We start from the raw sequence: 27,441 nt of genomic DNA on the forward strand, positions 1-27,441 counted from the left end.
ATCTAATCACAAGGAAACATTAGGAAACCCCAAAAGATGAATGTTTTATGAACAAACGGAGGAGGGAAACCGTAGTCTTAAAAAATGTCAATATCATAAAAGACAAAAAAATGACTATGAAAAGTATTCCAGATTAAAGGTGGCTGGAGCCCTGGTAGCACAGCAGTTAAGGTCAGCAGCTCCAATTCACCAGCCACTCTTTGGAAACCCTTTAGGGTGGTCCTACTCTGTCCTACAGGGTTGCTATGAGTTGGAATTGTCTCAATGGCAATGGGTTTGGTTTTGGTTATGGAGGTATGACAACTCATGCAATACTTGACCCTGGACTGGAATGTGAACTGGAGGAAAAAGAAATTCTACAAAGAACATTTATCAACTCAATTGACAAAACTGGAATAGGGATGGTAGATTATTTTATCAGTGCTAGATTTATTAAGGTTGATAACTGAACTGATTATGCAAGAGGATATCCTTGTTCTCAGGAAAAATGTACTAAAACACTTAGGAGTAGTCTGATGATTGCAACATACTTTCAAAAACCAAAAAACCAAACCGTTGCCGTCGGGTCGATTCCAATTCATAGTGACCCTACAGGACAGAGTAGAACTGCCCCACTGAGTTTCCAAGGAGTGCCTGGTGGATCTGAACTGCCGACCCTTTAGTTAGCAGCAGTAGCACTTAACCACTATGCCACCAGGGTTTCCGTACTTTCAAAAGGTTCTTAAAAATTATATATTTACACAAACATATACACATACACAAACACACACATGGGAGGGAACAGTGAGCAAACAACAAGCAAATGAGCTAAAATGTTAAAAAAAAAAAAAAAAAGTGATCCTGGATAAAGGGTATACAGGCTTGCAGAGTTCTTAGTCTTGTAATTTTCACTAAATTTAAAATTATATCCAAATAAAGTTTCAAAAAATTAGAATCGGTACAAAACAAAACCCCACATACACACTTTCTCCATACGAGATTCAAGAAAACAACCAATTCATCATGCGTGAACCTCCTTCTAAAGGAATGTGGTGCTGTAGACCCATGTGTATGGGAGGTGAGAGTGGAGAGCTCAAAAAGGAAGTACTGAAAACAGGGCAGCAGGGCGAATAAAAGAAAAAAGGCAGACTCAGCCCCATCCCCCTTAAGGAGCACGGGAGTGGGCTGTGAGAAGAATTGTGTGATCTGTTTTTTTAGTTGTCACGGAATTGGCTTCAACTCATGGCAACCCCATGTGTGTGAAAGTAGAACTGTGCTCCATAGGGTTGTTAACGGCTGGTTTTTCTAAACTAGATGGCCAAGCATTTCTTCTGAGACACCTCTGGGTGGACTTGAACCTCCAATGTTTCAGTGAGCAGCCAACAGCATTAACCGTTCACACCACCCAGGGACCCAAAGGTATCATGCCCCAGGGCAAAATCCTGCCCATCAGTGGAATCAGCAGAACCTCACCATGGCCAGCAAGTCAACATAATGAAAGGGCAGACCCTGATCAGTAGAGATTATGGAGACTACCAGCATGGGCTGCCATGACAAACCTTACAAAATGAACTGCAAAGCCAACCTCACACTGAGATTTCAGTTCATTTTTCTATTTTGATTCATTGCAGAAATGTTTTTACTAACAAGTTTAAAATTCTTATGTTTGCACCAGTTTTTAATTTCCCTGGCTCGTCTTGCAATACATATGTGTGATTATGAGACACAGAGATAGAAAGTGAGGAGGAACAAAGAAGTAAATGCCACTTTTGCTGACAACAATGAAGGAGATTCTAAAAGGATGTTTCAGCTCTTCTCAACCATTCAAAAACGTCTCCAGACTAGAACCTGATTTGTCTAAATTCTTTCTAAAGCCCACTGGTCTGAAACACTAAGCAGCCCTGCTAGGTCAAGCATTAAGAAAATAACCTTTCCCTAGATAGGAGTCCTCTCACCTTCAAATGAAGTTTCTAAGATCTGCAGCAGTCTGTTTCAAAAGCTGATCCTGCTCTCAAAAACAAATATATTTTGAAAGCCTTAGTTTAATCAAAACAGGGAAATGTAAGGTTTGCATTATGTTGATAGTTGCTGGGTCTTCCGATGCTAGCTTACTATCCCTTGCATGGATCTTTGTAAATAATGGCACTTCAACATGGAAAGCAGGGCTTTGAGTAGATATTCTTTGCTCCTGAAAACCTCATTATCTATTGTTACTTTCTTGTATAAGCAAAAGAGACTGACAATGAACAAAATGTTAAATTTTACATTGAGCCAAATTCTAATAAAGCATTTAATGTGGCTATATCAAAAAGAACACTGCACACCAAAGACACAAGGTAATTATGAGCCCAAGAGACAGAAAGGGCCACATAAACCAGAGGCTACATCAGCCTGATACCATAACAACTAGATGGTATCTGGCTAGAAGCAATAACTGCCCTGACAGGGAACACAACAGAGAACCCTTAAGGGAGCAGGAGAGCAGTGGGATGCAGACCCCAAATTCTCATAAAAAGACCAGACTTAATGGTCTGACTGAAACTAGAAGGACTCCGGAGGTCATGGTCCCCAGACCTTCTGTTAGCCCAATACAGGAACCATTCTCAAAGCCAACTCTTCAGACAGGGATTGGACTGGACTATGGGATAGAAAATGATACTGGTGAAGAGTGAGCTTCTTGGATCAAGTAGACACATGAGACTATGTGGGCATCTCCTATCTGGAGGGGAGATGAGAGGGCTGAGGAGGTCAGAAGCTGGCTAAATGGACATGAAAAGAGAGAATGGAGGGAAGGAATACGCTGTCTCATTAGGGGGAGAGCAACTACGAGTATGTAGCAAGGTGTATGTAAGTTTTTGCATGACAGACTGGCTTGATTTGTAAACTTCCACTTAAAGCACAATAAAAATTAAAAAAAAAAAAAAAAGGACATTGCGACAAAAGCCAACCTTACTCTCTCAGCCTTGATCATCAGATAACTAAAGAAAACAATGCTAAGAATAGTAGCATCAGAAAGCAGAAAACACCTATGAATACCCTTACCAAGAAATTTTTTAAAGGAAACAATGGAAGGAGAGAGAAGAAGATACCACTGTTTTGGCTGTGCAGAATGAAGATCATCTGAAATTTAAGATATCCTTTAAAACAAAATAACATATATTCCATACAGTATTTTTTAATGGACAACAGAGTCTTGATCCTATAGTTCATGCCAGCTCTACCACTTACAAGCTGTGGGTCCCTGGGCAAGTTACTTTCTACTACTTTAAGCCTCAGTTTCTTCATCTGTAAAATAGGGATATTATTGAGGACTAAAATGAGCTAGTGCCCGGCACATAGTTTGCACTCAATAACTGTTAACTATTAGTACTAGAGGAGTCTCTGTGTGGTGCAAACAGGTAACACGCTTGGCTGCTAGCCAAAAGGTTGGAAGTTCAAGTCCACAAAGAAGCACCTTGGAAGAAAGGGCTGGCAATCTGCTTCCCAAAAGCATCTTCTGAGCATTGGCTTAATCACCAGAGTCCCATGTCTAACACCTATACAAGCTGCTCTTAACATCAGCCATTTCTAACCATAACAAAACCACATTCTTCTGCAGAACTTACTTGTTTCTATGTCAAGGAGTACAACGGAAACAATTATAGAAGTGACAGGGTGCACTGCATTACAGAAGCTGTATTTAAAAATAAGAAACAAAGTCTCTTAAGCTAAGATGGCATTAGGCCTACACTTTAGTCAGAAACTTCAGCTGTGTCAAGTGGCTTGAATTTTAAAGTGCTCTTTGTTACCCCCTCCCCCAAACAAGAACTTCCATGGTGGCAATGGTGCTGGAAGTCTCGTGGATGCTGCACCGTTACAGTCAGCAGCAGCGCAGGCAGTGGTGACATAGCGCACACCACACCTGTTGTGTTTCGCAGCAGCAGCAGTGGCCACTGCAGAAGCAGCAAAGGTACCCCTGCTGTCATAGCCCCTGTGCTGGTGCAGCCACCTTTGCTCCCTCTGCACTTCCACTCTTTGCATGCATCATGGCTGATCAGCTGACCAAAAACCAGACTGCTAAATTCAAGGAGACTTTCTCCCTATTCAATAAAAATGGTGACAGCACCATCACAACAAAAGAACTTGCAACTATCATGAGATCACTGGGTCAGAACTCAACAGGAGGTGAATTACAGGATATGATCAACAAAGTGGATGCTGATAGTCAATGGCACCACTGATTTCTCAGAATTTTTTACTATGATAGCTAGAAAAATGAAAGACACAGACAGTACTTTTAAAAGGATGACCAGGTTATATCAGTGTGCCAGAAATACGTCACATCACGGCAAGCTTAGAGGAGAAAAACTAACAGATGAAGAAGTAGATGAAATGATCAGAGAGGCAGACATTGACGACAATGAACAAGTCAACTATGAAGAATTTGTACAGATGATCACTGCAAAATGATGACCTAGTTTCAACCCCTCTTGTAGAATCTAGAAGACCTAGTTATCTCCCCCTCTAGAAGAATTAAATTGGATCTTTTACTTACCTCTTGCACAAAAAGAAAAAAAATGCATAAATTCATTCAAAATAAACAAAAAAAAGAATTTCTATGGGAATTCACTGATCACTATCATAAGAGTACCTTCTCCTACACAGACTTACTAATTCTTCACCTTGCTATGTGTGGAGTCTTATCTTTAGGGCGAGCAGGTCTCATGTCATCTACAAAAGAGTAACTCATATTCTGCAAGGGCTTTTGTTGGTTTTAGACACCCACTGGTTTAAGGTAGGCTTTAAGATCTTTAAAGGGCCATCTCTGGCATGGTATAAATTGGGCCTCTGCTTCTGCGATTCTTTCAGGTGAGGACATGTGTAGAGTAGAAGGAACAACTTGACAGGGCAAGAGGGCTTTTAACTAAATTATGAAGTCTAACTCTTCTAAAACCAGGGTTTTACGCAGTTAGGTAGAGGTTTGGATAATTTCTACGAAGTACATGGCCCCTTGTCTACAAGTAGGGGTGAATGTTTGAGTACAGAACTGGGTAATGCAAGGAAAGAAATACTTGACTGGGTGAAAGAAAATGAAAACAAAATGACTATAACTAGCCCAGTTTTTATAAGAAAATTTACCCAAGATTTGATGCTGCTGGGTAACCAACTGAAAAAGTTAAACCAATTATTAGGGTTTTTATGTTGGTGATTTCTGGCCATTTTTCTTATTTTAAATTTTATTGCTATCTATATTATTTATTTTATTTTCTTGGTAAGCAGTTTAGTCTTCTTCTCATTAATAAATTTTAATGAGAAGACAACTAAATTTTAGTCTTTCTTTAAACAAATACATTTTATATAATATCCAGCTTAAGTTACTTAGAAAGGTTTTGCTTTTAAGGTTTTGCTACTTAGAAACGTTTTCCTTTCAAGGTTGACAAAAATATATCTTTGTCAGAACAAATTTATTTTTGTTAATTTCTAGGAATACTAGGACTATTTAATTTATATAAATGCTTATTTGTCATGAAACCAATCAGAATAAATTCTTTGAAAAAAATATCATGATCTAACTTAATAATACCACCCAGAGGTAAGAAATTGTATTTTTATAATCCTGTCTTTGTGTGCTTTATAGGATCCTTTAGAGAAGCAATCTAGAATAATTTGTTTCATTTTAAGGCCTTGTTATTTAAACAATCCATCCTTCTTTAGGTGCACTTTCAGATAGATTAACTTATACTAAAATTTTATCACAGTAGTTGCTAAAAGCCTACATTATAAAACCAGGAATAAAAACCAGATTTCCCTGAAAAAGAAAAAAACTAAGACTTAAAAGACCGCTTCGTGAAAGGGAAAAAAACTAGTGACTGCCAGTCATGGCTTTCTGACATTAAGACAAAAATTTAGACATTAAAAAGAAACAGAAAAAAAAAAACATACATTAAGACGTCAAGCAAAACTTTGGGCATATGCTACAAACTACAACAACTGCTTGGAACATTTGGGGGTTACTATTTTTTCTGATATCTTTTTATGAAAAACTCTGAAAACTAATACTAATTTCTAATTTTTCTCAACCTATACAAGTATTTAGCTACAATTCCCTTTTTTTATTTTTAAGAGCTAAGTTTTAACTATGCAGAAGACTGGCAAAACAAGACAGAAAACTTGAAAAAGGTAAATCTTATCCTTGTGAGTTAAGTGCCACCATAGGAAAAGTCCCTGTTACATGCTTTGAGCTGAGTCAGGCTATTTTATGTGGCCCCTTGTTGTTGACAGATGCTGCTGAGTAGGTTCCATGTCATAGCAACCCTATGTACAACAGAACAAAACACTGCCCAGTCCTGCGCCATCCTCAGAATCATTGCTACCCATTGTTGCGGCCACTGTCAATTCATCTCGTTGAGGGTCCTCCTCTCTTTTGCAAACCCTCTACTTTACCAAGCGTGATGTCGTTTTCCAGGGACTGGTCCCTCCTGATAAGATGTCCAACGTATCCAAAACAAAGTCTCGCCATCCTCACTTCTAAGGAACATTCTGGCCGTACTTCCTCCAAGATAGATTTATTCATTCTTCTGGCAGTCCATGGTATATTCAATATTCTTCGCCTGTGACTCCTCAGCAAGTGGTAAAAGACCAAATTTATATTTTAGCTTAAGGCATGCCTGTTTGAAATGTCAGGTGCCTTACAATAACAGTGAGTGCAGGGCCTACAGGTGGAAGGTTTTGTTTTTTCATTTTGATTAGGAGACTGCAGCTGTTGTAGTTTAGGGAGTCCCCTGGGTATCCCAGGAGGTTTAACCTTAAAAGGTATTTTAGGAAAAGCAGCAGTAACAGGCTTATTTAATTGTTCTTCTTTTGATTCTTTAGGGAAGAAAGGAAGCTCAGTCGGGGTGTTGTCCAAAGGACAGGAGGGCAAGGGAGCAGGAGTAGTTGCCTGGCATTGCATTTCCTTCAGTAGTCTAAATAATTTGGAAATGCTTTCATGCTTAGAAGCCATTTTTTGGTTACTTTATTTTCTTTTTGTCTTTTTCAAGCTTCTAAAGATCCATTAAGATATGTATTTTACTAAGGCTATTTGACTTTGGAGCCTCATTTTCCTAATTTACTGTATAGAAGGGTTAACTTAGAGGATTTAAAAGATCCCCCTCCCAAAAAAAAAAAAAAAACCCAAACCCGTTACTGTCAAGTCAATTCTAACTCACAGTGAACCACAGTTTTCACCCTAGAACCAAATTCAAAGATGTTCACACCATCTTAGAACCAAATTAAATTCAACAGGGCATCAGAGAAAATAGGACAGGAGAGAACGCGAAAGAAAAAACAAATCTAGAAGAACTTCAACATGGCCAGGGCGGATGTTCAAATCCAAGAGGGTTTTTACCTGGAGGCAACTCCCAAGAGCTCTGTGAAAATGAAGTGTCCAAACAACCCAGCTGGCATGATGTCTGAGTCCTCAAAACCCTGGGGGTCAGCTGCAGGCAGTACACCTCACCTCCTTCATGGTCGCCAATTTGTTAAAGAGAAATCTCTTTGTACTTCTTTAAAGAAAAACTCTTGACTCCGTTGAAGATTAAGCAAGAGAGGTTTATGCGGAGAGAGAGTTTTATAGCTCGCTGAGGAAATACACAGCAAAAAGGCTCTGCAGGGTGCTCCAGTGAGCTGTTCACTTTCAAAGGCTTAGAAAGGCAAAAACTGCAAATAGACTAGGTTGCTTACAAGGTTTAGCGGGGTATGCAGGTGGGGTTGGTGGCTAGGCAGTTCTAGAAAAATCATAGACTTAAAAAATAGAACTTTACGAGTAGGTAATACATAGCTATGAAAACATACGGGGTTATAAGAACATTTCTTGAGAGGGAGCGAAGGGGGCATCTTCTGAGAATCAGCTTAACCGCTAGAATCACATGTTAACACCTGTACAAGCTGCTCTTAACGTCGGCCATTTCTAACCATGAAAAACCACATTCTCCTGCAGAACTTGTTTCTAGGTCAAGGAATATGGTGGAAATACTTACAGAAGTGACAGTGTGCAGTGCATAACAGAAGCTGTATTTAAAAATATAAACTGGAGTCTCTTAAGCTAAGATGGAGTTAGGCCTACACTTTAGTCAGAAACTTCAGCCACGTCAAGTGCCTTGCATTTTAAAGTGCTCTCTGTCAGGAAATAAATAACAACATCACAGCAAAGTGAAGTACTTTGCCTGAATCCCCTCCTTTGGGGCCTTTCCTCAGCTCCAAGCTGCTTCTCAGGACCAAGCCACATTCTCACTATCCCTGCTAGCCCAAATGAAGAATTATTTTTCTTCTATTTCTCATAAGTTTAAAAAAACAATTCAAAATATTTTTCACCCATAATCTCAGGTGCTTACTAGATATTTCTTAACTTATTGTCAGAGTCTGTGGTTTTTCACATATCCCTGGCATTAGAGGGGAGCCCTGGTGGCACAGTGGTTAAAATGCTTGGCTGCTAACCGAAAGGTCGGTGGTTCAAAACCAGCAGTGGCTCCATGGGAGCAAGATGTGGCAGTCTGATTCAGTAAACACAATCTTGGAAACCCTACAGAGCAGTTCTACCTTGTCCTATAGAGTCTCTATGAGTAGGATCAACTCGACGGCAGTGGGGGTGGTTCTGGTTTTGCATTAGAGACTAACATACCATATTCTTTTATAAAAGGTTTTACCCTGCCCAAATGTGGTTTCTAAAGCTTTCCATTTATTTCACTTGGTCATAGGAATTCCCAATATTAAAAATCGTCTCTTTATATTACCCTATTTTTGTTTCCTAGTTACTTTTAATAAAGGTAAAACACTAAATTCTTTTCCTTTCTTCATCCCAATAAAACATATGCTCTGATACTTGGAATGGTAGAAAATTTCTGCTTCAGAAAAAAAATCCATGACTGGGAAAGACCCCCAGCCCGAGAACTTTTCCCATCAAGAATGTATGGTGCGGTGAAATGAGTTCCTTTATGTGGCCTTTTGTCTTCGTTTTTTTGAAAAACAGCTTGAGAGGTTTTCCCCCTGAGGAGTTACCTTCGCCCTAGTTTTCTACCCCAGAGTGTTTGTTACTTTTGTCCAGGTTGACTGACATTTCCTCATTAAGCTGTAAACACCTTGGTTTTGATACTTCTTACCTGGTCCTGGGTTGCATCCTGCCCTGTGACTGATACGCACCTTGCAGTGAATGGTCAATAAAATATGCAAATAAGGTGAGCTGTACCCCAACCACGCCTACTATGCAAACAAAGTATCTGTGGCCTTCCAAGAGAGGATTCATCAATTTGTGGCCCCTCACTGGGAGGGGCCATGCCTTGAAATTGACAAGGAACTGTGTACACATAAATATGCAGCCAGCCCCAGAGAGGTTGGTAAGACAGAACGAAGCAAGAACAGAAGCAGAAGAAAGAAAGAAGAAGCAGAGAGAGAAAGGAGGCAAGAAATCTCCCAAAAGAGCTGTAACACTGGTCAAGGGCTGTAACACTGAAGACAGCAAGAGGCCAGGAAGGGGCCCAGCAGCAGAGCCAGCAGGGACAGAAGGTAGGGCCAAGAGGAACCTGTCCTCAGGGAGCTAAGAGAGCTATTCTGCAATGAAGAAGGGAGACTGCCTACATGCTTCGTGATCCTGATTCCTGAGTTGTAGCCTACTGATTCCAATCGTAAGTTGTACTCTGTTCCTTAACAAACCATTTAACTGTATATGGTCTGTGAGTTGTGTGGCCATTGCAATGGATTATCGAACCCAGAAGAGAAACAGATAGTGCCATGGGAAGGACAGCTGGTGTCAGAGTTGACAAAAAGGTTAGAGTAGAGGTATGTCTGACCTCCACCTCATAGGTCAGCACTGGGCTAATCTTGATTCACATAATCCCCTTGAAGTTAAGATAGGTGCTCATGTTGCTACTATTGAAGCTATTACTACTGCTATTTTATACTGGGCTTGATAAACAAAGTATAAAAATTGGGAAAAGTCTACTTCTCTTTATTTTTTAATTTAAAAAAATATTTAAGATCTTGATTCTGGTCAGGATACAATTTCTTATATAATCTCTCCAATAAACACTAAACGCATACATGCACACTGCTCTCTCAGGATCCGGTCTGCTCTAAGCAAGGTAAGTAAAAATCAATTCTTTGTATTGATCCAGTGCCTAAAGCTGGCATCTCCACTGAAAATTTCATTTGAAGTATTTCACTTGCCTTTTGAACATTTAAGTATAGAAGTATATATTTGAAGGAAAAGTACTAGAGAGAAAAATACCATGTTCTCTGATCACTCCCACTCAGCTGAGCAGCCAAGCGGTCCGCTGCGCAGGCATTGAGGGAAGGTTCCGAGGGGAAAGAATTAGGACAGTGGGAGGCAGGAGGTGCAGGCAGGGGGAAGTGAGCAAAGAAGGTGGACTCTGAGGAGATACAGACCACTACCGACAAACAGACCAGAAAATAGAGTCAGTCCTCTGAAATGAGAGGCCAAAATCTTCAGCAGCCTTGGGCACCCAGCAAATCCTCCAATGCACCTTTGAGCAGTGGGACCCAGACATCATGAAGGAGCAGAGAGGCAAACACCTGAGGGAGAGTGTGCCAACCAAAGAAAATGGCCAGGGCTAAGGGCAGAAGGCTGACCTGACCCTGGCAAGTTTCGGGAACATGTCCGAGCCAGTGTGGCTGGGATAGGTGAGCTGAGGTCACTGCTTAGTCAGGGCCAGATAAAACTGGGCCTTCCTGGCCACGGAAAGGAGCCTGAGTTTTACTCCTGGTATAACTGAAACCTCCAGAAGGGTTTTAACTGACCCCTGAAATGTGACTTTACTATTTAATTTTCACGAAAGTAAGTGAAAGTGGTAAACCTATAATAGATTAAGTGAAACCCACCCTCCTTCCCATGTTACACAGGCCCTGCACGAGTGGGCCCACCCACCCCACCAACCTTACCTTCTTCTTCACCTCCTCCTGCAGCAGGGCCCTTGGGGCTTCAGTGTATCTGTTCCCACCATCTAGAATATTCTCCCCAGACCTCCCCTGTCCCCCACATACCCCAATACTCTCTCTGGGGTGATGGTGCCTTCTCATCTTTTCATTTCCGTTTAAACGTCACTTCCCCAGAGCTCTTTCCTCATCACCTGATCTAAAGCCAGCTCCTCTTACCCCCTCTCCATAGCACCCTAATCTTTTCCTTCACAGCAGGTATCACAATTGTAGATTCATTTGTTTAATGTTTTCTATTTCCCACTGAACTGAGAGCTTTCAGTAGAAAGTTTGTGTTTTGTTTATGACAATATATCCAAAACAAAAAAACCAAACCCACTGCTGCCGAGTCGATTCCGATTCATAGTGACCCTATAGGACAGAGTAGAAATGCCCCATAGAGTCTCCAAGGAGCGCCTGGCAGATCTGAACTGCTGACCTCTTGGTTAGCAGCTGTAGCACTTAACCACTATGCCACCAGAGTTTCCAGCATTTAATAAATATTTGATAAATGAATGCAAAAACCAAAGTTGGTTCTTTCAAAGGCCAACTAAACCGACAAACTTTTAGCTAGACTGACCAAGGAAAAAAGAGAGCAGACTTAAATAATTAAAATCACGAATGAAAGAAGGGACATCACTACTGATGTTACAAAATAAAAAGTATTACAAGGGGATACTATGAATAACTATATGCCAATAAATTGTATAACTTAGATGAAATGGACAAATTACTAAAAGGTACTAGTTGCCAAAACTGACTCAAGAATAAATATAAAATCAACAGATCTATAACAAGGATTTGATAAAAATCTAACTCTTCCACTGCAAAAACACTCAACAAACTAGAAAGGGAACTTCTAACCTGATAAAAACCATCTATAAAACACTCAGAGCTTACATCATACTCAATGGTGAAAAACTGAATGCTTTCCCCCTAAGATCGGGAACAAGACAAGGTTGTCTGCTCTCACCACTTCTATTCAACATTGTACTTGAGGTTCTAGCCAGGGCAATTTGGCAAGACAAAGAAATAAAAGGTATCCAGAGTGGAAAGGAAGAAATAATACTACCTATTTGTAGATGGTATGATGCATAAGAAAAATCTTAAGGAATCCAGTAAAAAACTACTAGAAATAATAAATTAGAAGGTTGCAGGATATAAAATCAATATACAAAAATGAATCATACACTTTGAACATTCCCAAAAATGAAATTGAGGTAACAATCCCATTTACAATGGCATCAAAAGGAATGCTTAGGTACACTGGGAACTATAAATATTGTTGAAAGAAATTAAAAAAGATCCAAATAAACAGAAATACATTCCATGTTCATGGGTCAAGAGACTATTGTTCACATGGCAACACTCCCCAAACTTACCTACAGATTCAGGGCATCCCTATCAGAATCCCAGCTGCAGTAACCACGACTGTGTGGTACTGATATAAAAACAGAATAGAATTCAAAGCCCAGAAATAAATCCTTCCCTTTATGGTCAATTGACTTTCAACATGGTTCCAGGACAATTCAGTGGGGGAAAGAATAGTCTTTTCAACAAATGGTGCTGCGATAACTGGATATCCACATATAAAATAATGAAGTTGGATCCATACTTCATACCATATATAAAAATTAATTTAAAAATGGATCAACAACCTAAATGTAACTACAAAAGTCTTAGGAGAAAACACATGAGCAAATCTTCATGACTCTGGGTAGACAAAGCCTTCTTTGATACAACACCAAAAGCCCTAGCGACAAAAGAAAAACAGAACAATTAAACTTTTAAAAAATTAAAAACATTGTGTTTCATGTAATACTATGAAGAAAGTGAAAAGACAACCCACCGAGTGACAGAAAGTAATTCCAAGCCATAAAACTGGTAACAGACTTGTATCCAGAACTGATAACTCTTTGACAACTCAGTAACAAAAAGACAACCCAACTGAAAAATGGGCAAAAGATTTGAATAGACGTTTCTCCAGAAAAGATATATAAATGGCAACGAGCACGTGAAAAGATGTTCAACATCATTAGTCGTCAGGGAAATGCAAATCAAAGCCACAATGAGATTCACTAGGATGGCTAAAAATCAAAAAGACAAGACAACCAAAAGTGTTCCCAAGAACTTGGGACCCTCACACATTGCTAGTAGGAATATAAAACGGTATGGCTTCTGTAGAAAACGGTCTGATGGTTCTTCAAAAAGTTAAACCTAGAACAACCACATGACTCAGTAATCCCACTCCTGGGTATACACTCAAGAGAACTATAAACAGATGTCCACACAAAAACTTGTACACGAATGTTCATAGCAGCATTACTTCTAATAGCCAAAAGGTGCCCATCAACTGAAGAACAGATAAACAAAATGTGGTATATCCCTACAATGGAACGTTACTCAGGCGTAAAAAGGAATGAAATACTGATACAGGCTACAACATGGGTGAACCTTAAAAACACTATGCTAAGTGAAAGAAGCCAGTTATAAAAGGCCACATATTGTATGATTCCATTTATATGAAATGTCCAGAATTAGCAAATCTAGAGGTTTTTCGGTGTGGAGAAAAAAAGAAGTAGATTAGTGGTTGCCAGGGGCTGCAGGGTTGGAAGGACAAAGTGGAGTGACTGCTAATGAGCACACAGTTTTTGGGGAGGATGATGAAAATGTTCTAAAATTAGACTGTGGTGATGGTTGCACAAACCTGTTGCTCGAGTCAATTCCGACTCAGAGTAACCCTACAGGACAGAGTAGAACCATCCCATAGGGTTTCCAAGGCTGTAATCTTTACAGAAGCAGACTGCCACATTTTTCTCCTCCAAAGCACCTAGGAGGTTTAAACCGCTGACCTTGTGGTTAGCAGCCAAGCACTTAACCACTATGCCACCAGGGCTCCTTGATGGTTGCATAATCCTGTGAATATACTAAAAAAAACTAAATTGTACCTTTAAATGGGTAAACTACATGGAATGTGAGTTATATCTCAAGAAAGCTATCAAAATAAACAAGTAATATACTGTTAAAATAAACAGGTAAAACTAGATGGTGCCTGGCTACCAGCAATGATTGTCCTGACAGGAAACAACAGAGAATCCCTGATGGAGCAAGAGAAAAGTGGGATGCAGACCTCAAATTCTAGTAAAAAGACCAGACTTAAGGTCTGACTGAGACTAGAGGGACCCCAGAGATCATGGGCCCCAGACTCACAGTTACCCCAAAACTAAAACCATTCTCAAAGCCAAATCTCCAAAGATTAGAATGAACTGTAAGACATAAAATGATACTGGTAAGGAGTGAGCTTCTTAGCTCAAGTAGACACATGAGACTATGTGGGCAGCTCCTGTCTGGAGGCGAGATGAGAAGGCAAAGGGGGACAGGAGCTGGGTGAATGGACATGGGAAACACAGGGTGGAGAGGAGTGTGCTGTCACATTATAGTGAGAGCAACTTGGGTCACATAACAATGTATGTCTAAGTTTCTGTATGAGAAACTGACTTGAATTTAAACTTTCACTTAAAGAACAACAACAACAAAAAAAGAAAAACAGGTAATAAAATGTGTTAAGCGCTTACAGCAGTGTATTGCACATGGTGGGCATTCCATTACTACTGGTCATTATGTTCATATAATGCTGTTTTCTCTTCCTAAATATTTATCTGTTGTGTCATGAAAATGGTTTTAAATATAAACATGGGAAGACAGAGGAAGACCTATCTTTGAGGACCTTGGTAACTAGACATCAGGGCCTTCCCAATATAAAATATTGGTATGTGCTGAATTTATGTGACAAGCAGTTTACTTGTAGCTCAGAGTAACAGCAAATTATGCTGCATATTTTTATTACAGCTCTATCATTTGAAGGCTTTTCAAAAACATGGCCTCACCTAGGGAACAAAAGGCACTCTGGTCCCATAGCCAGCAATCCCCACAATGCACTTACTACAGATGGGCTCTCAGAACCACATACTCACATTCCTCAAGACAGGAAGGGCCAACTGCTCAAAAGAAGCCAGATCAACCACATACTGCCCAACACGGTATTCACGTTTTCCAGGCAGAGGCTCTGACCTGAATGAAAAGACATTGTGTTCTTTGATTAAAGAATCCTTTATTGATTTCTGGTTTTGAGCTACTCCACTGAGACTCTTGCCTTGCACGTGTACTAAATCATCCTTAAAAATCACCTACAGAGCGGTGGTGAGCAAAGCTGATCCGATTCAATTTTTCTCCCAAGAGTGGAGCTACCAGTAAGTGTACGCACACCAACAATGGACCTGCTGTTACAATGGCAGGTACCAGCCCTCTTTGAAAAGTGGCACTAGGAAAGGGGCTAAGGATTAGAGTGAAAGAGGTCCTGGTTCAGTGGAATGAGTTTTAAGTGAAATATGATTTTCATACTTTGTTTTTTCATACGATGATTTCAGTCTGTTTTCTTTCTCTGAGAAATTCCTCAAGGCCAAAGATTCTTACAGTGAGAAAAGATCATCTGGCTCAAACTTCTGCCCAACCTTCTGAAGGGAAAATAGGGTGGCATCCAAGGCCCTTTTTAGGGCCTTACTAAATCATTTAGCTTTTGTTGAATCAGAAAAGAAAAGCTCCCAAATATGGATAGAAGAACAGCTTAGAGTAAAAAACACAGTAGAAATTAAATGTCAGTACCCAATTCTAGATAAAGGGCCCCGGGCGCCGGACAGAGTGACGACGTCAAATCCTATTCTTCTTCCCCCTTGTCTGACTTCTTCTGTGTAGAACCCATCGACAGGCACACCGGAGGACTTTAAGGCCTCACTGGCTTTCCGGATCAATGTTGTTTTTCCAACCCCTAGAAAAAAAAAATGCCCATTAGGAAACCCTCTGGCTAGAGCATTCCCACGACTCTAAGAGCAATCACCGTGGGTTGAGAAATAGGTTGCAAATAAATTCTATGAATATTAATTTCGCTTTAATTTTGATTGCTCCAGGTGTTAAAACTTTCTAATTTCAAGTAGAAACGAGCATAATCAAAGTATGAATGGTATCTTGAAGTTTATTTTTAAATTCTAAAACATTATTAGTTTTGTCACATACACAATCCTAAAACCAAGTCAACCTGTGGTTTTCTGACGATGAATTCTCACGCGCAGTCTGCATCCTAGGAAACAAGCCTCTGTTTTATCCTAGATTTACCTCCCTCCTTGGGCTGCCACTTTCAGCCTAGAAAATAAAATTTGTCACTTGGGCCAAAGGCTGGGCACTATAAACTAGGATCTCAACCTCCAAGATGCTACGGACCTATGTTTAACTGTGGAAAGACTGTGTCACTCCTCCACGGACTTCCATGGCTAGGCCTCCTGAGAATGTTGTCTCCTGAAGATCATTTACACCACTGGAAACGGTCGTTTTTAAACTTTTCCTTAGCAGCAATCCTACCAGGTGGTAACCCCTTCAAACATCCCCTTCTCCTAGGCATTCCTTCGGCTTGCCCCTACCACCTTCCCAAATTGTAACCCATGCACCCCTACCCTCTTGCCCTCCCCACCTCTGGCCCCTTCCATTCCTCCCAGCCTGGCTACTGACTAATCTGATTAATTCCAAGAGTTTATCAGCACCAACAGCTACATCCTAATATAGTAATACTAACCACTGACTTTTGGGAATCCAGGTGCTGTTCCAGCACGCTTTACAAGTATTTTCTTGTAAACCCTCACAACAACCTTCTGAAGCAGTTACTGTGATTATCCCTATTTTACAGATGAGGAAACTGAGACACACACAGGTTAGGTAACTTACCCCAGGTTACACACTTAGTAAGGACCTAATGTTTTAACGGGGACCTTTCTGTTTCACTCTGACTACATTTATATAAGCCTGGTTCCCATATGGTTTTAAGTCAATGAAGTTATGACTATCCAAAAATGGAAAAACAGGGACAACTTCTACTAGGTCTGCAATGGAGATATTTTGAGGTATTACAGTGTTGCAAGTCATTTATTCACATGGCTGCCCACACAAAGTCAGTCAGGGTTCCCCAAGAAATCTTTTAAGCTTCCTTCACATAAATCATGATCTATTATTTCCATTTAATGCATCCCTCCTCCGAACTGCACACTAACAAACACTGGCAGCTGGTCTTCTGGAACTCAAACGGCATCCCAAAAGGATCTCAGCCACGTGCTCACTGTGGTCGGTAAGAGAACTGGGTAGAATATAAAATGACAAGGTTCTAAACCAACTGTGTCCTTCAGTAACTGTCACTTTAGGAGATCACTGAAGAATCTTTTTTAATATAAGCAGTTGGCATTGGTGAGTGTGTAAGTGGTACTGCTTCTCTGGGGGGCAATTTAGTCATACATATCCGTACTACAGCACCCAGAAATTCTATGGCTAGGAACTTATCCTCCCCACATAATTTGGTAACAGTACAAACCCACCGCCATGAAGTCAATTCCTACTCATAGCAACCCTAAAGGACAGAGTAAAATTGTTCCATAGCATTTCCAAGGAGCCTCTGGTGGATTTGAACTGCTGACCTTTTGGTTAGCAGCCAAACTCTTAACCACTACGCCACCAAGGTTTCCAACAGTACAAAGAAGTATGAAAATAGGATGTTCACTGCAGCCTTCTTTATAACAGCAAAACAGTGAATACAATCTAAATGCTGGTCAGCAAAGGGATGGTTACATATGGTACCATGTATAAAATTGTACATAAATACTCAGGAATACCATGCAGCCACTAAAAGAATACCGTTTACCTATATTTATTAGCATGGAAGATGAATCATAATGTATTAAAATAATATATGAAAAAAACATAGGTTAAGAAAGACATATGTATTATTCTTTTACGGCTTTTAAAAAAGGAAAATGTTAAGAAAATAGAATAAAAGTTTACAGTGCTTATTTCTGTGAAATTTCACAGACTGTCAATTTCTTTTCTAACACTTTGATTTTTATAGTAGCATATGTTATCATTATAAGAAAAAATGATGCCATTTGCATTTTGAAAAAGATAAAACGGAGCAACTGCAATCATTCCTGTTAAAAAGGAGATACCGTAGGGGCCTTTATGGTAGGCAGAACATAGAAAAGGAAAAGGAAGCATTTGGGTCAATTCTCTTTTTTCTTCTCCAACACTGGGAAACTTCCAGCTCAGGTTTTCATCTTTGTTAATTAAGCTGCTAGCCCAATGTTGCCTACACTGGCTTAGAAGTGACCTATGTTGAAGGAGATCCCAAGATGACGGCCACACAAAGCACAGAAGTCAACAAGAGCAGGTCAGAAAGCTCCGGAGTTACTTTCATTCCGGTTCTCCCACAAACAGAACCTAAAATACAAGTAGTTTGACTTGGGAAGTGACCCCAAGAAACACTTAGGGAAGGAGAGGGTGGATGCCATCACAAAGTACAGTATCAAGCAAGTTACCATTGTGGGTAATTTGAGCTTAATCCCACTTGGGAAATCTAGGGACAGTTTTAGACACATGCCTCAGAGTTTTCCTGTCTGAGGTGTGAGCAAATGGGGTATTCATCCACTAACTTTCACTAATCACTGTTGAGAGCTGCTCCTGGAGGACATGAATTCCTGGCCCTGCATTGTGTACAGACAGGGTAAACTCCAGTGACAGAGAAAGTTCTGCAAGACAGGTCACAGGTGCCGAAAGTGGGGAGTCAGGAGAAATACTAAGTGCCAAGGAGATATGTATGGGCGGGGCACTGACAGCACCGGCAACACAAAGTGACCTCTTGGAGAAGAGGATTATCTGATGGTCTGAACATGTTGAGAAGATTCAGACAGAGAGAAGTGGTGATAGAAGAAAGCTAATCAAATGAAATAACCAGACAGTAACACCAAAGCGGGGAAAGAGTTGCACCAAAAAGGAAAAATTATAGATTACTACAAAGCTCTGAAAAGCCCTGGTGGTGCAGTGCTTAAAGTGCTCAGCTGCTAACCAAAAGGCTGGCAGTTCAAATGTACCAGCTACTCTTCGGGAGAAAAGAGATGGCAGTCTATTCCTGTAAAGATTTACAGCCTTGGAAACCCTATGGGGTAGTTCCACTCTGTCCTAGAGGGTTGCTATGAGTTGGAATCCACTCGACGGCAGTGGGTTTGGTTTTGGGTTTACATAGCTCTGGTATGTGTGCCGTACTATACACACTGTACTATATACACTGACTACAAAGCTAATCAAAATGACATAACTGCACTAGGAAGAGGAGCAGGAAGGAAAGGTAGGTGGGTGTGAGGACAGGTTTAACAGTGCTATACTGTAGAATTACTCCAGTCTTTCAGCTGTGTGCACATAAGAATTTTATAAAGAAGGAAACAGAAGGAAGAACCAGTGCCAGCCAGGCCAGCCTCTGTCTCCCACACCACCTCCAGGCCTATGGCAGGTACAATCATGCTAATAGGTCACCTCTGTTATGAACAATACAGATGTCCCGGGGCCAGCCTACTGAGAAAAATGCGTTCCAAGCTGCGGATAAAGGATTTACAAACCAACTTTCGGAAAACAGTTCTTTGTAATATGAGGGTATATCTTTACACACTGGAAATTTCTCAAGCCACCTCTCTACCGTTAACGTTTGGTATAAAAATTCCAAAGTCTGCAATACTAAGCATAGCCTTTGCTACTTAAAACCCTTCCATTACTACATTTTTCTCCTTTTTTGTTTTTTTCTTTTTTATGGCATTTTTTTTGTGCGTGTTTTCAGTATTGGAGCACATGGCTCTGAGTGTTTAAATTTTGGTTGCTAATACGGATCTTGAGAAATATGGTCTGCTAATATAAGTCACCAATGAGGCAAGTGGCACTCTGGCGCAACTGACCTGTGGTATGACCATTTATCAATGAGAGCTAGGTAGGTAATTTATTGCGGGTGCCTTTCCATTAGGTTGGAGCCCTGGTGGCACAGTGGTAAAGAACTCGGCTGCTAACCAGAAGGCCCTCAGCTGCTCCTTGGAAACTCTATGGGGCAGTTCTACTCTGTCCTATAGGGTCACTATGAGTCTGAATACACTCCACAGGAACAGGTTTCTTTTTTTTTTTTTTCCCACTAGGTCACATGGGGAACCTCTGGTTTTCCAAAATGGCACGTAAAAACCAAAACAACCCCATCAGGGCTTTATCACACAGGAAAGCCACAGTTATGCTGGCAAGTCTTAGCTCACAGAAATAAAGGGAAAAAAGGCAAAAGTTTATAGAACTAACACATCCAGGAAGCATCACCTAATAGAACGCCCAACCTACAAAACAATGTGGCTCCAACTCTGGTCTGCTGAGCTTCAGGCATTTCAAAAGGGACCCACCTGGATGCTAAATGCATTAGAACCAGAATACTGTCTTACCTCTGAGGTCCAGAGGCATAAAAAGTGGCTGGTATACCGTTGATCCAATGGTAACAAAAGGGCTTTAAGGCTAATCAGTAAAATGAAGGGAAAGAGAATTCTAAGCCCAGGGTTAGAACCTTTAACATCCGAACTCACAGCTAACTTACAAAGTCAAAACCCATTTGTAAATGGCCTTTCCCACGCTAAGCCCATCTTTCTTCCTGGCCTTCCTCATGCTGCCACCACCTTCCTCTTGCCTTTGCCTTTAGTGCCACCTGACACATGTGCAGCACCCTGGTTTAAAAAGCAGTGTTTCCTCCTATATCCTAGCATTTGGCCTCACACTATCCCATTTTGCAGATGAGAAGTCCACTCTGCAAGGTTGGGGGATTTGCCCAGTGATTCAGTCGTTAGGAGGCAACAGCCACGGGCCTCTGAGGGGTCCGTAAGTGACAAGGCTTCTCAACCTGCGGGCCGCCCACAGCGGAAATTCTGGGTCAGTGAAGTCCAACGGGGAGTAGAGGTTCCACCTGTGACTTCAGGGTCCTCAGCACCCCCTCCGTGAGGCGTGTGGGCCAACACGCCGCCGCAGTGGGGCATCTCCATATTTAAATGCCTTAATAACACAGCCATGACCACATCACCAGCCTGGTCTTCTCTTCACATTTTACCGCAGCTGGCTTTATTGCTAATCCTACACGTTTATGTACTTCCTGAGAAGGGGTAGGTAAGCTTCAGACTACCAAATTTGTTATTTTAAATCCGAAACTTCAAAGGCCAAGCCGCTCAAGCCCCGGGTCCGCGGCCCTTCCCCGGGCAGCCACCCCCTCCCGGCCGCGCGGTCCCCACCCCTCGGCCTCCCGGAGGAAAACACTCGGTTGCGGAGAGCCGGCCCGCCGCGCCAGCCCGGACGCCGCGCGGGGTTACCTGGCGGCCCCGTGAGGAACACGTGCCGGGCCATGCCGGCCGGGGTCGCGGGCCGGGTGAGAGGTCGGAGAGCGTCCCACGGCCCGCACGCCAGGCCACGCCCCCTCGGCCGGAAGCGACGCGGTCACGGCCGCGCATGCGCCCTCAAGTCTCCCGGACTGGGGCTTAGGAAGGGCGGTGGTCAAGTCCCCTCCCGGGTGAGCCTTAGTGGGGTGTTTGCCGAGAAGGGCTTGCTTTAGAGTGTGTGTTGTTAACCCCCTGCGGTCCCGTCTGAGCAGCTGGAACCCGGACTCTGAGCTGGTTAACCCCAGGCTGCCGGCGCAGCAGGACTCCCCTTCCACGAGAGGCTAGGGTCCTGGAGGCCGTCCTTAAAGAAAGGGGCGGGCAGAGGCCTCGCTGTCGATCTGTGCCTTTTGCTCAGGGCTCTTGGCCTCTGTTGCAGGGTAGTTATCACCTGGAGAGCTTAACATACTGGCCGCCTGGCCTCCGCCTCCAGAGTGACTTGTTTGACCTCCGGGCAGTGTCTGAAGTCCACCAGGGTTTAGGCAGACTTCCATCATCAGCCATGCACACGAACCCCAATTTCATAAATCTAAACCAACACAAGACCCTGCTGAGGATCTTCTCGTGCAAAGAATTAAATGGCGTTAGTCTGAAACGCTTTCCTCCCTCTCTACCTACTTGAAGTGTTTCAGCCAGCGGAAGGAAGTGGCAGTGACCTTGGGCCGCACTTACCTGTAAATGCTTTCAGTCTAACGTGTATATTTTGACTTGTGATCAATCATTCTCCATCCTGGCTGAGAAAGCAATTTCAGTGAGTGGTTAACGTAATTGGTTTGTGCCCACGTACGGACCTCCAGGCTTCCCTTCAGCTTGCGATATGCGCAGGTCAGAGGTCCCCACAGATTCCTTGCTGTTTAAAAAGGAATCCTCTTAAAAAAAAAGATTTGTACAATATAGCTGTCAGTCACCATCATTTCTGCAACATTTCTAATGCACTTGTTTCCCCCATTATCCCAGCAAATTGCATCACTGGAAATACGGGGTCTTCCACCTAGATTTATCTAGCACTTTCATGGAAATGGAAAGCAATGAGCAGATGACCTAGCAAAGTCAATCCACAGGAGTACTTCAATAGAATGAAAGGAATTATGTATAGGCAGTCATATGTATACCCTTGTTTTTATCAAAAGTGTTAATTGTAACATTTTCCATTGCTGAGACACAATTTGGATCACCAGAGGTTGGATTATTTTATTTAGATGATACACCTGGAATTCCAGTAGCTAAATAGCAGGCACCAGTGTAGTTCAGGTAGTTCTAGCATATATAGAACCTGTATATAAAGAATTGATGTCTTGGAGGAAAGGAAGAAAATTTGTCCATAGTTGGATTTTTTTTTTTTTTTTTTGCATTAAAAACTATTCCTTTGGGTGGTGGTTACATGGGTGTGTTCACTTTATGATAATTCATTGATCTGAACACTTTTGATGTGTGCAGTTTCCTCTATGTTATAACAACATAGATTAAATACCTTGTATCTACTGGAGATTAATAAAAATAAAAACCATAATGCCATCAAGATGATTCTAACTCATAGCGACCCTATAGGACAGAGTAGAACTGCCCCATAGGATTTCCAAGGAGTGTCTGGAAGATTTGAACTGCCCACCTTTTGGTTAGCAGCTGTAGCTCTCAATCACTACGCCACCAGGGTTTTGATGTCTTGATATAGGAATGGGGAAAATAGAGTTATGCAGAAGCTCTGGTTCCTATGGGCCAGGGAGAGAACTAGAACTAGAAGACAGCTTTTTGACTTGGTCATTGTCCTTGGCCCGGACAATGTGCTGCTCCTTTGACTCTATTGCATGCACTTTAAACAGTGTGGCTATAATGGGAGCAGGTGCATGAAACTGGCACAGATGAAAGTCAGTTACATCACTTCAAGATTCCATGAAAAATGATGAACCAGGAAATTCTCTGGTACCTGAGCACTTCAGTCCCTGATGAAACAATGCAAGAAAACAAAGAGCTTTTTATAAGACTGAAGTGCCAAGGACGAGCTAAGAAGTATGGACTTTAAAATAATTCCTGGAACGGTAACACTGTGTGACTATGCTTTGTTCAGGTTCACATTTATTTTTTCTATTCGGATCCTATCAGTGGAGAATCTATTGTTTGTAGAATAATATTACACTGGTTCCGGTTTGAGTCTACCTCTGATGAGTAGGAACCAAAAATTGCTGGAGCTTATCAATATTCAACAGCTCTTATAAACAGAGCAGGTTATTTAATGTTTCCTTCATTCTTTTCTTCCTGCCTCCCTCCCTTCGTTTCCTTCTCCCCCCCTCCCTTCCTTCTTCTTTCCACTACTTTGTTCCAAGCACTGTGGTAAATATTAGGCATCAAAGATAAATTTGAAAAAGCTTCTGTCCTGAAAAGACCAAGACAGTCAAAAACACTTGTGAGCAGCCTTTTACACCTGAGGTCCAAAAACAAACGAACAAACAAAATTTTAAATGTCCGTGAAGTATGACTTTTTTTCTTTCAAAACGAAAATACCTTTCTTTGAGCTCCACAGGGAAGAACTGCTCCCTTGCCTCTTTATATTACCTATCTTATTGAATAAAAATTGCCAGTGAGAGAATTGGCATTGCATTATAGCCATCAACTCTTTAATACTTGGGCATATTTAACAAATGATAATAGCTAACATTTACATAGTGCTTACTGTGTTCCAGGCTCCATTTTAAGAGCTTTATAAATTTTATTAACTCCTTTAATCCTCACAAAAACTTCACTTCATAGATGGAGAAACTAAGGCAAGAGAGGTTAAGGGGCTTTCCCCAATATATACATATTTTTAAAAAAATCATTGCCATCTAGTCATTTCCAACTCATGGAGACCCCCAACCCGTGTGTTAGAGGAGAACTGAGTGTCAAAAAGTTTTTTTTGATTATAATCTTTATGTAAGCAGATCGCCAGGCATTTCTCACATGGGTGCCACTGGATGGGTTCAAACTGCCAACCTTTTAGTTAATATTTGAGTACACACTATGTGCATTGCTCAGGGACTTCATACATACATATACGTGTGTATTTACATATGTACACATTCATATGGTTGTTATATATATATATATATAATTGATAAAATCGTTGCTGTCGAGCTGACTCTCACTGATTATGACCCTGAGTGTATCTGAGTAGACCTGTGCTTTGTAAAGGTTTCAGTGGCGGATTTTTTGGAAGTAGATCATCAGACCTTTCTTCTGAGGTGCTTCTGGGTGAACTGAAACCTCCAACCTTTCGGTTAGCAGCAAGCTCATTAGCCATTTGCACCGCCCTGGAACACCTATGTATATGTATATGTCACTGTGTACATATATATGAATTGTCTGTATGTGTGTATCTGATGCAAACCCAAGGATTTGGATATCAGAGTCCATTCTTTCAACCTCTACACTGTACTTCCACTTCCACTTCCAAGGCTGATGCAGCCTTGTAGCTCTCACCATGAAAATAGTGAGCGATATTGCAAAGCAAGACTGCAGATACAGCTCATAGGTTGTTCTTCCCTCTTCTAGGAAAACAAAAATTATATTACTGTGTGATAAAAGAGCTCTAAAATAGCTCTCACAATAGCGATAGAGTGGCTCTCTCTGCCTGATTTTAATCTCATTCCCCATCCCCTGGGATTTCCAGAACAATAATCACTATCACATATGTCCTCATGGCCAAGCTAACTGGGAAATTCTTGAGTAAATCAGGACTCCAGTAGGCCCAGCTGGCCCCACTGTCTCACTCTAACGAGCCACATGGGTATGGGGTTGTAGGTCATCTGAGAGACATTGCCGCTGTCCAGGTGCTGAAGTCAGATTGGAACATGCCCTGACTGCTCTTAGCAGCAGCTACATGATCAAGTGTTTCTCTTCCAGCTCAGGTGTAAACTCTCAGTGTTTATTCAAGGTTCATTGTCTTTCCCTATAAATCATCTGTAAGGGAAGCTAATTGCTTTTTAATTTGGTTAGAATACATCATCACCAGAATTGTTTGCACAATGAAGTGCAGGCAAAGTAGGCTGTTGGTTTTAATTAGCCCCATTCATCCCCATGGGAGTATTGGCTCTCCTTGCTGTCTCCTTGTGTCCTCTTGTACATTCCTAATTAAGGGGATGGGTTTCGGCTTCATCATCCCGACAAGTTTATAAAGACTCTGCTGAGTGAAAATTATAGGGAAACTAAGAATAATTCATTTTTCCTTTTAGTGTGCAACATTAGTCCTCCCAGAGGGGCAATATGCATTGATTCCCTTCTCAGGTCAAACGTCATACTCCCCTCATAACACCGTGTGTGGTCTGAAACCCTGTGGGGGAGATAGGTGAAGCATTAATTTCTGGCAAATTAATAAATAATTGGGTCATTTTAAGGAAGGTTCTGATCTTTTCCCTCATGAACAGCCTCAAACTAGCTACAGAAACAAAGATTCTGGATTTCTATTACTCCAGTGGGGGTAGAGCAGATTTTCGCAGGCATGTGGCCTTACACCATAACAAAACTCCCGAGTAGGGTAGGAGTAGAGTGAAGAGTTGTTGAGAAAATGAGACACTTGGTTCTCTGCCTTGTTCACTGCTCCTGCAAAGCCCTTAAATTTGAAGAGCTGAGTATAGTTGGTTCCTGGCCTTCCCTACCAGGATGTAGCCCAGCAAGATATCAAGAATGCCCCTACACCACTTTGGTATGGCAGAGTAGAAATGGTGGCATTGTCATACGAGTGTCTAGACCAACCCTTGAGCTTTGCAGGGCTCCTGGTTGGTACGGAGGAGATGCAGAATGTTCTTACATGCTCCAGGAATGTCACAGCCCTCTTTGCCACAGGGTCTTTGTACGTGCTGTTTCTTCTGCCTTTCCCATTGTATTCCTTTGTTGTTGTTAGGTGCTGTTGAGTAGAGTCTCATAGTGACCCTATAGAACAGAGTAGAACTTCCCCATAGGGCTTCCAAGGAGTGGCTGGTGGTTTGAACTGCCAACCTTTTGGTTAGCAGACGAGCTCTTAACCACTACCTCACCAGAGCTCCATCATATTTCTTTGGCTAACATTTATTCATCATTCCTGACGCCAACCGCCCCCCTGCCCAGGATACTCCAAATGTCCCTGATATATGCTTCTTTAACTTCCTGAACTTCTAGTTCATTTCACTTGTCATAATTGTAATTGAATGACTAATTTAAATATATTTGATGACTTTCTTTTCCACTAGGATAAAAACTTTTTGAGAGAACTGCATTAGGCTTACTCAATAGCCCCAGCATCTAGGTGTTTAATACTTGCTAAGTAAATGAATTTCTAAATTCAGCAATTTATTTTTTAGTTGAGTATTTTATCAGACCCTCCTCTGTGGTAAAGATATTTTTGGAGAAAATACAAATGAACAGTAGCAGCCTACTGCACATAAGTTGTATCGTCAGCATTCTGAAGAAATAAACTTCAGCATTATCAACACATTTATCATCTTTATTATCTCTATTACAGACAGAGTGATTACTAGGTCTTCCAGGGTAATGAAAGATATAAACAAAAGAATCCGCGCTCTAAAAATGTTTATAATCTAGTTTGGAAGTCACACAAACACATATAATTATATAATGATACAAATAAAATCTATATGAAAATAAGGCACTGTGGAAAGTCAGGCAGAAGATCAAGAAGAACTGGAGTGGCTAGAGAGGGGGCATTGGAGAAAATGCACTTGAGCTAGGCCTTGAAGGCTGCATCACCTAGATGGGCAAGGATGAGTCAGGAAGTTGAGCCTGGACAGATACCTTCACTGCTGCAGAATAAGCCAAATGTCTAGATAGAAGGATGAATCTTCTATCTAGAAAGGGCTTTAGCTGGAGTTCCAGTGCTGGTACACTGGCTGCTGCAATTAGGAATTGGGGAAGACTCTTGACAGGGATTATTCAAAAAGGGGGTCCTAATATGGGCTCCCACAGGCCTGGTTGTCCCTAGGTGGTACAAACAGTTTAGCACTCAATTAATAGCTGAAAAGTTGGTGGTTCAAACCCACAGGCCCGGCGATCAGCTTCCAAAAGGTCACAGCCTTGAAAACCCTATGGAGCAGTCCTACTCTGCACACATGGGGTTCCCATGAATTGGAATCGACTCAAAGGCAACTAACAACAACAGACCTGGTTAGAGTAAAGCAACGTGTGTTTCCTCTTTGTCATTGGGAAACAGTACCAAGCAGAGACTTTCAGCACAGACACCTGGAAGACCCAG

At 41.5% G+C, this 27,441-nt stretch overlaps 1 protein-coding gene and 1 pseudogene across 3 annotated transcripts in view; one reads left to right on the forward strand and one right to left on the reverse strand.

The window, feature by feature from the left end:
• The window catches only part of NTPCR (nucleoside-triphosphatase, cancer-related), a 43,130-nt gene extending 21,863 nt beyond the window's left edge, over window positions 1-21,267 (reverse strand). For all 3 annotated transcript variants that reach the window (XR_007515261.1, XM_049868170.1, XM_049868169.1), the window contains exons 1-3: window positions 21,162-21,267; window positions 15,586-15,748; window positions 14,898-14,994 (exon numbers count right to left, since the gene is read on the reverse strand). Coding sequence is in view for 2 of the 3 variants with exons in the window: in XM_049868170.1 (XP_049724127.1) it covers window positions 14,898-14,994; window positions 15,586-15,748; window positions 21,162-21,195 (294 nt within the window). In the remaining variant the exon portion in view is untranslated. The remainder of the gene's footprint in view (window positions 1-14,897; window positions 14,995-15,585; window positions 15,749-21,161) is intronic.
• Window positions 4,005-4,428, forward strand: LOC126066797 (calmodulin-1-like; annotated as a pseudogene).
• Window positions 21,268-27,441: the final 6,174 nt, after the last annotated feature.

The sequence above is a fragment of the Elephas maximus genome, chromosome 24 (assembly GCF_024166365.1).
Source record: "Elephas maximus indicus isolate mEleMax1 chromosome 24, mEleMax1 primary haplotype, whole genome shotgun sequence".
NCBI lineage: Eukaryota > Metazoa > Chordata > Mammalia > Proboscidea > Elephantidae > Elephas > Elephas maximus.